Source organism: Aythya marila, assembly GCF_965140915.1.
Source record: "Aythya marila genome assembly, chromosome: Z".
Taxonomy (NCBI): Eukaryota; Metazoa; Chordata; class Aves; order Anseriformes; family Anatidae; genus Aythya; species Aythya marila.
The window spans coordinates 50,809,937-50,823,094 of NC_139080.1; the positions used below are offsets into that span (position 1 = coordinate 50,809,937).

The window sequence follows — 13,158 nt, forward strand, 5'->3', positions numbered from 1 at the left end:
ATAGATGAACACCGCAGACTTTGTATGGATGGCACTTCTGCTGGAGGTGGTTCCAGGGGTGGTGGCACAGGAGGAAACGGATTCCTTCCCGGTGGTAATGGCAATGGCTATGGCCCGGGAGGAGCAGGATTCATTCCCATTCCTGGAAGCAACGGTTTCTCCCCAAGTGTAGGTGGAGCAGGGGTAGGGACAGGTGGTCAGAGTCCCACTGGAAATGGCCCAATAATTACAGGGTTAAGTAAGTATTTGCATTGTTATGACTTGTTAATCTCTTTTGATTCCTTCTTTTTTTTTTTTCTGCTTTGTTTTTATTCTGAAAATGATACTGCATTCTTAACACATGTTCTAACATGCCTTTACGTATAAATGCATATAGGAGACTTTGGCTGATACATCAGACTTTGGGAGTACCTTTTTTAGCAGAAGTTCAGATGAATGGATTTTTTTCTTCATTTCTGTTATAGAGTCCTCAAGCATGTAGCTTTAGTATCAACAATTAAGTATAATGAAAAGATTTTTTTTTTTTTAATTTAATATCTCTCCCTTCTGCTGTGTGTGTTTTTGTTGCTTTCCCTTACTAGTCAAAGGCCAGTCTACCTATTCATTTTCCGACTTGGACTCTTAATAGCGTACCCTTCCTAACTTACTGTATGTCTTCATTTCATTCACATGATTAATCTTACTACCTGTTGGTTCTATAGCAGAGAATTTCTTACCAGGAGAAGTTTCCCAGTATATACTTTACACTTACTTGCAAGACTTGGACAGACTAGCACAGAAGACTAAAAATTCTATCTGTATTCTGTCACCATGTGTGTGCAATTTTTTAAATGGGGAAGGTGTATATGTGTATATGCATCACATTTGTGTGCTTTGGTCCATTTTTATTATTTATTTTTTATTATCTCTTACTTCCTTTAATTCACTTTTCCTCTCCACCTTGCACAACTGTGGTGACTGATGTTTTTCAGAGAACTAGTCTCAGCAAATTATTTTGGAATTCTTTTAAGTGCTTACACAGTAGCTACAGCTAACTATAGAGAAAAAAGTTAATAAAGAATCACTGAATATCCTAAATTGGAACAGACCCCTTAGGATCATCAAGTCCAAATCCTGGCTCCACATAAGAACACCCTAAAATCAGACTCTGTGTCTGAGATCTTTGTCCAAGCGCTTATTGAACTTTGTCCAGCTCAGTGCCATGACCTCTTCCGTGGGGAGCCTGTTCTGGTGCCTGACCACCATCTCAGAAGGGTGAAGAAGTCAAGACTTTAAAGATTTTTATTGATCTTCCTGCCTTTGGCACTTTTAAGTTTGGTATTTATGACAGTAGCCCAACAAGAAAGAGCTTTATGTTCAGCTACGATGTATTACCTGTATGTCAGTTTATGTACTGCTAATATATATCTAACACATTGGCTTCCCACTTTACCACAGATGTTTGAATTTTTCACTTGTGCTGTGCCAGCCGATCTGGCTCAGTCAGCGCTAATAAGACTCCAAATTTCTAACTATTCTCAAAAAAATCACCAACATTTAAAATAAACTGTTCTCTTTCCTTACTTTGCCAAATCTAAAACTTACCCACTCTGCAGAAACACTGCCTTGCTGTAAGCACAAGGTGAAGTCACACATACCTAAAGTTTACTTGTATTTGAAAGTATGAATATCTGTCTTGTGTTCTCTTTTTTTTTTTTTTTTTTTTTGTACTAGCAATACTCAATCAGACAATAGACATCTGTAAACACCATCCCAACCTTTGTTTAAATGGACGTTGTATACCAACCATTTCTAGTTACCGATGTGAGTGCAACATGGGCTATAAACAGGATGCAAATGGGGATTGTATTGGTAAGTGAACATCCATTGTTAATTTTTAAAATACTAACATTTTTCAGGTTTACTTTTTTTTTTTTTCCAAAAATACCAAACATTTTATCTTTCTTTCACATACGTATTTATTTTTTATTATAATAATACTGCTCTTGTGAAAGAGAATGCAAGGACTATGTTATTATTTACACTTGAAGAACTTATAGTCTTTCTGAGAGTAATCTGCTTCCTAAAAAAATCTTGAATCAAAATTATGAGTATGGAGTATTAATCTAACAGATAGGTATTGTACATTTTTCTGTTCACATTGAGTAAGTTAAGTTCTGTTTGTTCTTATTTATTCTTTTGTTATGCTCATGTAGCTTTTTTTTTTTTTTTTTTTTTTTTTTTTCCCTAGAGGAGTTAATGTTGAATTATAGCCAAGATAACTAAGGGCAGAATTTATGTTTTTAAAGATATTAAAACATAAGTAGAATGGATGATTAAATTTTGATTATAGTTGTATTTCATAAAATACTGAATGCTAACTTCCTATAAAAAGCACAAAAGTTGGGGTTCTGTACTTCTATTCAGTACTGTAAACATTAGTCTTCCAGTGCCAAAGAATTATCAGGTGTTCTTGGGAAGTTTTGTGGACAAGACCTCTGTAAATGTAGGATAAAAGGATCCTAAGGGACTAAGTGTAAAGCTCCAGTTCTCTTGCTGGTTAAATTGGCTTATTGATTCTTTTTATAAAGAGATTTGAGATTTGTGAATTAAAAATATTATGTAAGAGCTTGTTACCTGTAGTTTTTTTCTCTCTGAAACAGTGCTTTTAGAACTAATTTCTAATGTGCCTGTGGATTAGGGGAAAATAGAGAAAAAAGAATCACAGAAATTGAGTCCTTAAAAAGATCTTGTAATCAAGGTTGTCAAGCAAAAGCTGGGAACCACTGCAACTTCGTGCTGTTGCACATTTTTCCATATCCCCTGAATTCCAAACTGAGTACGAGGACCAACCTTGGTTGGCACCCTGCCTTGTGGAGAAGTGAAATGGGACAACTGTTGATTAGTACTTTTCCTCTGGTGTCTGTTTGTTACTGTGTCTAATGTCTCTGTTTTTCCTTCTCACATCAACTTGGTACAGTGCCCTTGACAGTTTGCAGGTCCCCTTAGCTAGTCTGTCCCCTTGCACCCAAGAGACCAGTTATAACTACAATGTTTCTGGAAACTGTCTGTACAACTTGTAAAAAACCATCAGGTGTGGAGGTGCCACCACTTCCCCACTTGTCATATGTCCAGAAAGCTTTCAGAGCTTCTAATCTAGTTTAAACACAATTTGACAAAAAATGCCAGCTCATTATTTCTTGTGTTATCCTCAGGGTTGTAAGAAAAGCAGGTTAGTACCTTTCTCTCTGCACTTCTGTATACTTGAGGAGTGTTAAAGTTCCTCTTCCAAGTTGTCCTCTGTAATATGTATAGAAAACCCAACTTTACCAGCTTTTTATCCTTAGGAAAAAAAAAAAAAAATCTAGTCCTCTGATCTCTGGCTGGGAAATTTAAGAGATTTATTCTCTTGCCACATCCTTCTTGCCTTAGGAAGTATGAGTGCACTGTAAGTGAGGAATGGAGTCTTACTATACGTCTATATTGCATTGATGTGCTTTTACAATGTATGCAGAGTCCTTGCACTTTTGATAACAGCATTACATTTTGCATCAGTAACATCAGTATCTCCTAACTGTGGTGAATCTTGACTCGTAGAAAACAGTCTTAAAATGTTCTAATCATCTTCTGAAAGCTGGCATACTGAACTAATGTGTGTGAAATAAAATCTTGGGAATCTAGCTAGTTTAGTCTCTTTCCTAACAAAGTTTCATCAAGTTATTCTTCATGAAATCTAGTTTACAACTTGTGTGCATATTCTGTGTTATCTGGGGAACAAGTTGAAAATCTTAGTGAAGCACACAGATTTTTCTTATGTAGCTGGTAACACAATATATGTTTATTACATTTTTATTATTTTTGCTTTCTAACTTTAAATGAAGAAGTAAAGATAAATAATGGTAAAAATCTGAGTCTGTGTTTGTTGTAAAGCTTGCAATAGAACAAAGTGAAAGGCATTTCTAAATTATATTTCTGAGGCAACCATCTTGTATTCAAATCATTAAAAAACAGTGACAATTAACATTATGGTAGAACACAATTATGATAAATGCTTATTCATGCTTGTAACAAACTACTCTGCATAAAGAAATACACAAAAGGAGCAAGAGAAACATAGCTCTAAAAACCGAGCCTACATACCATGGAAAGGCACAATATCATGTGTCTTTTAAAATCCTCTCCTCTCCGCAAGACAAATTTGACTGAGCTACTTTGTGCTTCATATCAGCAGAGAACGTAAAGGTGACATGTGGCATATAGTGATTAAGTAATAATTCACTCTGGCATATATTTTAATGCTGTTAAACTCAAAGCCCTTTATTACTTAGAAAAGCACGGAAAATAACTTGTACTTCAGTGTTGCTCATTTAATATGTTTTGATAGCATTAAATCCGTATGACTATTAATCAAATGCATGTATTGATAATGTGGTATATGTAAGTTAACAGCCTAGGAAACAAAGAACCAAAGCAAATCTTGAGATAGTAAGATTAACACTCAAAACACCAGAGGCAATTTGTAGGAAAATGTAGCTAGGTAGATAACCAAAGGCATAATCTGAGCTTTCATGTCCCTTTACAACTGTGTTTTTAGTGAATGCCAGTTTCTGAAACCACTGGCACAAAAGAAGTGAGTGATACATTGTCTTTAGTGCCCTTTTGGCTTCCCAGCCCAAACAACTAGCTATTCATTTATGCATGCCATCTGGGAGTGGCTTTTGGTTTTAGTCCAAAATAGGATTTAAACCCTGTGCTTGGGTTTATTGTGAAATACTTTATTTGCTTTATCTTTGTGCCACTTGATAAGTAGGTTGCAGCAAGTAAAGTTATGTTTAATTTAAACATTTTTTTTCAATTCTTATAGAAAAAAAATCATACAGGAATCATACAGGAAATCATACAGGAAAAAAACATCTGTGGTTTAAAAGACCTATCAGATATAACTGTCTAAGTGATGACAATGATTGACAGAAACATATAGTGTGTTCTTAGTAGCTGGCTGGCATTCTGTCCCTTTCTCTTCTATAGGGTCACTCTGTAGGCCACTAGCATGCCATTCACCTTCCACTCCAGCTTGCAGCAAGCTGTATCAGATTTTGAATTTGAGTTTAGAATTCTTGAAAAATGTGGGACTAGAGTGATAGGTACTGTTATAAATGAAGTCTCAACTCAATCTGAATTTAGTAATATTTATAAAAGAATATTTATAAAAGGCAAGTAAACAGCGCTGGGTGCACAGGGAATCTATGTTCTACCAACACACACACACATGAACATCAAACTTTCTAAATATACAGAACATTGCTTTTACATATTAAACCCAAGTACACCTATATATATATGCAATCAGGAAAGGTAACAAACAATCCTTTAAGTTCCATGACTTAACAGTCTCCATTTTCCATTCCTTTTCTTGATTACAAACAAGTCTCCATTTTCCATTCCTTTTGAACACTATGTCTTGCTTTAAGTTGTCAAGCAACTCGGCCTTTGGACCTTATGTATCCCGTTCTTCCCGCATCAAAGAAAAGCATATCCATCTCCTTTTCAAGGACAATAGGGCTTGGATCAAAAGGCACGTCCAGGTCACCAGGGGGCGTAACAGCAAAAGCCTTCGATGGCTGTAGCAGCAGAGGGGCCCATGGCATAGCAGTTGGATCAGTAAACGAACCCACATCTCCATCACTGTCTGGCAAACCACACATTTGTGACTGTGGTCCCACAGGGCTCTTTAAGGCCTTAGAAGCTGCTCGCCAGGTGCCAAGCAATCCACTGCAACCTTGTCGTTTTTAGTTGCAGAGTCCCACACCTTGACCTCAATTTGGTTTCATGTTTCAGGATCATAAATTGTCTGATTGTTAGTAAGGAGAATTTGTCTGATTGTTAATAAGGAGAATAAGCTGTAAGGTTACCAGGACAGTCTTTGTTCCTAAGGACGTATTGCCCCAGCAAGGGGCAGTTATGTGCACAGCTCCGCTTCTCTCAGCTTGAGCTTTTTTCCAGCTACAGTGCGCCCATTTCCAGCGACTTTCTGTACGACCTTCTTTGAGCGGTTTGCTGAGTTTGACCGAACCTATCTCAGTGAGGTGATCAATGTTCCTGTCCAGGTCTCCCTTCTGCTAGCCCATTCCTTTTCATTCCTTCTTTCTACTTCTTTATTGATGACATAACATCATCTCTTATACCCTTTTCCCCACAGCAGTCCTTTTCAAGAACAACTTTTCATTGGTCAAACAACTTTGTATATAACAGCAACAGCAAACACCCAGAAACTTCCATGCTTTAAGAGCTGGAGAACAAGCAACCCCGAGACTGCATGGAGTCTCCTGAATCACCCTTCTTTGTTCCCTCTAAACTCTTTTACATTCCTGATGGCCTCATCATTAGGAGTCTGATGTTATCATCAACGATGGGGCTTGCCGACCCCCATGGCCACACACTCACATCTTCCCCTTCTTTATTAATATCAACCATCTTCTTGACACGAATTACCACTCTGTATATAACAGTACATTTAAACAAAGTTGTTGAGCCATATAATTCTCTAGCAAACAGCTATGTGCCCAGAAAAAGGAAGGGAAGGGAAGGGAAGGGAAGGGAAGGGAAGGGAAGGGAAGGGAAGGGAAGGGAAGGGAAGGGAAGGGAAGGGAAGGGAAGGGAAGGGAAGGGAAGGGAAGGGAAGGGAAGGGAAGGGGGGGGAAGGGAAGGGGGGGGAAGGGGGGGGAAGGGGGGGGAAGGGAAGGGAAGGGAAGGGGGGGGAAGGGGGGGAAGGGAAGGGAAGGGAAGGGAAGGGGGGGAAGGGAAGGGAAGGGAAGGGAAGGGAAGGGAAGGGAAGGGAAGGGAAGGGAAGGGAAGGGAAGGGAAGGGAAGGGAAGGGAAGGGAAGGGAAGGGAAGGGAAGGGAAGGGAAGGGAAGGGAAGGGAAGGGAAGGGAAGGGAAGGGAAGGGAAGGGAAGGGAAGGGAAGGGAAGGGAAGGGAAGGGGGGGGAAGGGGGGAAGGGGGAAGGGGGGAAGGGGGGAAGGGAGGAAGGGAGGAAGGGAGAGAGAGAGAGAGAGAGAGAAAGAAAGAAAGAAAGAAAGAAAAAGAAAGAAAGAAAAAGAAAGAAAGAAAGAAAAAGAAAGAAAGAAAGAAAGAAAGAAAGAAAGAAAGAAAGAAAGAAAGAAAGAAAGAAAGAAAGAAAGAAAGAAAGAAAGAAAGAAAGAAAGAAAGAAAGAAAGAAAGAAAAAGAAAGAAGGAAAGAAAGAAGGAGTATTCATACAGAGAACTTAGTCTTCAGACTAAGGGAACTTAGACTTCATAACTGAAACTCAGTATGAAACAGTGGTCTGAAACCTCCATCAATTCTGGATGCATTAGGATCAAAACAAAGATTTCAGGTGCTCTAACAGGAGCTGATACTCTGCCACGTGCAGTAATGTCCTAGATTGAAAGCTGGAATGGGTGGAGAAATGGCTTCCAGGAAGTTTAAGTATCATTTTGCCTATTTTTTTTTTTCTGTGTGAAACAAATCTGTCATCACAAATTATTTTAACTCTCCAGTGGCTTACCTTTTAAGGATCTGCTTGTATTCAGGTGACCTAGTCTGACTGTTACTTTCTGGTTGTATTACAAATAAGTAGTAAGAGTGTCTTAAGTGCCTCATTGAACTGCTGATTTGTGAATGTTAGTGGCCATAAATCAAAGAGAAAGTTGTCTTGGAACTTTAAACAGGAACTTAAATGCATATGTGTATTGTGTGTATTGATACATACTAAATTAAAGGGCTACTTCAGTCTAATTTGGATACTCTTATTACTGAAAGAACATACTTGGGGAATGTTACATTTCACTGTATGTCATTGGGTTAATAGTACATAAATGAACACTGCTTCCATACTGGTCTAAGACACTGTCTTAGATGTAAGACAATGCCTTACTAAGGCTGCCTACTCCCCAGGCAATAAATTAAGAAGTCAGAATTTATTAAATATTTCTGTAAAGAGTTAAAGAAAAGTCTTCTTTAAAAATTACCCTGTCAAACCAAAACATAATGCAATTAAATACTGCCTTCTAACCTAAATGCATATCATATTTTTGTCATGATGGAACATTGCCTGATGTGGCATAAGGACAATAAATAATCCTAAGTGATCTTATACTGAAAGATGGTCGTAATATTCCAAACTGATGGACGGCTATGATATTACTACCTTTATTTCATTCTGTTTATAAAATCTCTGTGTAAAACTGTAGATACTTTAAAAGTGTCAGCAAGTCCATTTCTGTGAGATTTGTATTTGCAAAATGACTATAATTCCTTATTGCAAATTTTGCAATGGATCTTCACACTTATCACTGTAAGTATTAAGGGTGTTTTGGGAGTTCCATGCTGTCTCTTCTGACAAGTATTACAGATAAAATACTAAAAAGAGGAGTTGTGTGATGCAAGTGGTGAAAGAGAAATATTCATCATTGAAGAGAGGCATGTTGGGAGATGGAACAAAATGGGTTAAATATCTCTGTCTTAGATGTTTCCTGTTTACACTGCTTGGATATGCATGCTTGCAATGCAAACTCAAAGCCAACAACTTCTTTATATTAACATATACATGCTATTTCCCTCTTTTATGAACAGCTTATAAAAATAAGAGCATCTTAAAATGCATATTTTATAGGGAAATTATCTGATGCACATGGCTTTTTAAGGATTTTCCCAGCTCAAGTCAGCTATTTTATAGAGAAATGTTGCATTCCTGATGTAGAATTTATAAATTAATTTACAGTGAGATGCATTGCTAGCATGAACATTTCTTTAACAGATAAAGCAATTTGAAGCCTGTAATAAAGTAAGTCGTAAATGTCATTCTCTGTAGGAAAACTAAGCAAAATGGAGGACTGCCGTGTCTATTATTTTTAAGTTCCCCTGTCCTCCCGTCTACAAAAGAAAGATAAATATACTGTAAAGTATTTTGGATTAAGATATTTGACAAAGCAGTAGTGTGAAAATGTGATTTAGATTTTGGCATTTTTTTGGTAGCTGGCAATTTCATTCTGATGGAATTATGTGCAGTCCTCCTGCATACTGGCTGAGCACTGACAAAAAATACCCTCTCAGGAGGAGGAGCATCTCAACATCTAGACAGTGTAGAGAAACATGAGGGCAGGAAGCTACTACAATTACATAGAAGTCTTTTGCCATGTAAAAAGCTGATGCACTTTATGTTATCTTCATTGTATTTAACACTCTGAATTTCTCTGTTCTTTATCTTGCTTCATTCTTGTGGTTTTACTGGAGTGGTGCTATGAGCTGCTGATGCACATGTGAATGAGCTAAATATGCATGAGAGGAGGTATTTGATTCTTCCGTTTGCTTTGCCTTCATTCATTTAACTGTTTACCCCGAACAATCTGATTGTATTTAGGCATCAGGAGTTCTGTAAACAAACTCAGTAAATTGTTGATTTGGGTGGCCCCAAATCTCATTGATATGTATGTTGATAGTATTTGTTTTACTGAGTATACGTTAACACATTAAGTCCTGTGAAGTTTAAGGTGTTGTTTATGGCTTAATTAGAACAAAACTAACCTTTTGCCATTTGTAGAGTCAAGTCATTCATAGTACAACACTTTCAAGAAGTATGTGTTGAGCATATAAATGAAAATGTCAGCTTTTAAATTTGATCTCTCATTTGATCCCATTGTTTCTAAGATGTAATGAACTGAGTTTTAAAACTAAATCTGATAAAGGGTGATAAAAATGATCAGCAAAGTTACCCATGTTTTCCCTGGTTTTCTGATAACTTACACTGCAAAATTCATGGGAAAATGACCATTGCTAAGAAGTGCAGCTGTGGCTTTGCTATGTGCCAGTTTCCTAAAGCAGCTTACAGCCAGATAGAATGGTTACCCAGAACCTCCCAATCAGCATTAACTTTAAAGCCTACCTGGATGAAGAGGTGTGTAATTTCAGGCGTACAGGGGAAATGGAGGGCATAGCTGGGGGAAACAAGGCACATAGCAAAGGTTATTGATGGAGAAAGGGGGATTTAAACAAATGATCATTCAGTTAGTAACCTGTGAATTTAGTTGTAGCAGAGAAAAGCTGCTCAGATCATCCTTTGGTAGCTGTAGGAGATACTGCAAGCCAGTGGTCCTGTCTGCAAGACCAGAGAACCGCACTTGTTCTGCTCCCAGGATCAGGGAGGGCAGGGAGCAAACACCTCTGAGAACCTGCAGAGGGATTTAGGGAATGTAAAGGGGAGGGATAATCAGTGCCTTTTTAGAGTTGGGAATACCTGTCTCAGGCCAAGTCACAGCTGACTCATAGAAAGCCACTGGAGATCAAACTTGAGAAAGGTTCTTGAAGGGGATTAAAATTTTCAGAGCCTTGTGTCAAACAAGAGTTATTTCTGAGTAGTTACTTAAAGCAGTTAAAGTGTATTTGTTTGCACCCAAATAACAAAAACCTTTGGAAAGGACAGTAAGGTACATTATAGAAAAGAGGTAGATTAAATGCAGCACTACTCAAATGCAGAGACTGTGGTTGAGAATGCAATGGTGCATAAGCAACTGAGATATGGTGCACAGACTGTAGTCTCATTAAGAATCCCTCCTGCTGATGTGCAGACCCTCCTCATGTTTCTGTAATAAACCTGTGACATAATGGGGGATTTTAGATGCCAACATCCACTCTGCTTTTACAAGGCCAGTTTTGATCTGTGTTGGTTTTATTCTGAAGAATTAGTGGTCATTCAGTTAAATGAAATTCTGTTGACTAAAGTGTTGATTTAATAGGTGATCCTGTGTCTCAAAATCCTAATATGTTATTTTTCTTTTGTCTACTAAGATGCATACAGATGATGCAGTAACATTTTGTTTCTTGAAAATGTCCGTCTAGTTGTACTAAAATCAGCTCTATGATCTTAGGAAAGTCGTTATTTTGTATCACATTTTAAGTTTCAGCATTTGTCAGTTACTGTCTTTTTAACTTAGAAACTTCTAGACTTGGAAAAATGTTGTATATATGGTGAATTCACCAATGTTCCCCTGTACTGCCAACAGATGTTGATGAATGCACATCAAACCCATGCTCTAATGGAGACTGTGTCAACACACCTGGTTCCTATTACTGCAAGTGCCACGCAGGTTTCCAGAGGACTCCTACCAAGCAAGCTTGTATTGGTAACAAAATTTGCTTTGTGTCTACTGATGTTGCAGATGTTCTGACCCCTTCTATCAGATCCTACTGGAGTTCAAAGAATAATTACCAGTGCAATTTCAGTAAATCCCAACAGATGTTATATTAATTGGAATCCTAGTTCTGGGCCACTATCCCATTTATTTTACTGTTCTATTATTCTGGAATACCTGTTACTTGGCCAGCCCATTCTAACTGGGAATTTGACAAAAGATCATGAAATAGACTATTAATACGACAGATGTGTATTTGTATATGGATGTAGATGAATGTGTAGGCAGTTTTATAGAGTTATTTATAATGTAATTGTTGAGCATAGCTGACATAGCATTTATTGTAAAAGTGTGAAAAATGATATTTTTTATATCTCTGATGGAATGTGAATGAATTCTTAACCATTTTTGGATTTATTTCTTAAGTAAATAAAATTTAAATAAAATGCCAGCATTTTTCAAAGCAATAATTGTCACTATATAAATTTTATTTTATGGTAACTGATTGTATGATATATATATATTTTATTTTTTTTTATTATTTTTGCCTTAGATATAGATGAGTGCATCCAGAATGGTGTTCTTTGTAAAAATGGCCGGTGTGTAAACACTGATGGAAGTTTCCAGTGTATTTGCAATGCTGGGTTCGAACTGACTACAGATGGAAAAAACTGTGTGGGTAAGATCTCTTCTTCATATGTGTCAGGCATTGGCTTGCCAGTTCTAGAAATTGTACTTCATAGTGCTGTAGCACAGTGATGATTAAGAATTGCCTTTTGTATAATAAGGCATGACCTGAGGTGAACTTACCACCTCTGCAGTGAAATAGACATTGTATGGAACTATATGTTTTCAAAGAAAACTGGAAGTAAGTTTTGTTTTTGAAGCTACATTTCTCCACAGGATATCCAGGTAGCCAAGTGCCAGAAATAACATTTTCCTACAAGCTTCATAGCAGGTGCTTCGTATATCATAGAGTCACAGAATGGTTTGGGCTGGAAGGGGCCTTAAAGACCATGTAATTCCAACCTCCCTCCCCTTCCCCCTCCCCGCCACGGGCAGGGACACCTTCCATTTGACCATGTTTCCCAAAGCCTCATCTAGCCAGGCCTCTAACGCTTCCATCCACATCTTCTCTGGGCAACCTGTTGCAGTGCTTCACCACCCTTAAACAATTTCTTCCTTATAATCTAACATGAACCTACCCTCTTTTAGTTTAAAGCCATTACCTCTTGTCTTATCACTACACTGCCTGACAGAGTCCCTCCATAGCTTTCCCATAGGCAAGGAAAATTTCAGCACTGCTGAAAAAATAACTCTTTAATTTTGGCTATACTGTGTCAAAAAAAATCTTCTTAGATAAACAGCCAGTTGCAACAAGCTCTTAATTCAATCAGGTGATTGAAGTTTTTTAGTCATTCACATAAGAAAGTGTGATGCAGCTTGTTCTTCTGTACGATCTGCTGAAACACACAAAGTAGCTTGTCACAATGGGGAAAAAGTTTACTACTTTGTCTGTAGAGATAAAGCTATTCAGGTGCTTCATTAGAGTTACTGGGAGTATTTAATCTGCAAGTGAAGGAATCTTTCTTACTTTCATCTCTCCTGCTCTTTATGTCATTTTCTGGAGATGAAAGAATATAGGCAGTTTTCTTTGCAATGTTTTGCAGACCATGATGAGTGTACCACTACAAACATGTGTTTAAATGGGATGTGCATAAATGAGGATGGGAGTTTTAAATGCATCTGCAAACCGGGATTTGTTCTGGCTCCAAATGGGCGTTACTGTACTGGTATGTAGAACTGTGGGTAACTAATTAAGACAACCTTGATTGAAAACAGTTTTTCCTGTATGTTGTTTCATTAAGAATGGTAATCTTATCACATGGATTTAATATCATACCTTCCTAATTCATTATAGTAGATGTCTTAAGATGCCTAAATATAAGTTTTAAAATTACAGAAAGAAATAAATGTATTACTTAGTATTGTTCAAAATAGGACAGCAGG

General features: G+C 37.6%; 1 protein-coding gene across 4 annotated transcripts in view; it reads left to right on the plus strand.

The window, feature by feature from the left end:
• Nucleotides 1-13,158, plus strand: part of FBN2 (fibrillin 2) — a 202,977-nt gene that overhangs the window by 75,814 nt on the left and 114,005 nt on the right. For all 4 annotated transcript variants that reach the window (XM_082783017.1, XM_082783018.1, XM_082783020.1 and 1 more), the window contains 5 exons: nucleotides 5-238; nucleotides 1,714-1,851; nucleotides 11,020-11,139; nucleotides 11,702-11,827; nucleotides 12,819-12,941. In XM_082783017.1, coding sequence (XP_082639143.1) covers nucleotides 5-238; nucleotides 1,714-1,851; nucleotides 11,020-11,139; nucleotides 11,702-11,827; nucleotides 12,819-12,941 — 741 coding nt within the window. The remainder of the gene's footprint in view (nucleotides 1-4; nucleotides 239-1,713; nucleotides 1,852-11,019; nucleotides 11,140-11,701; nucleotides 11,828-12,818; nucleotides 12,942-13,158) is intronic.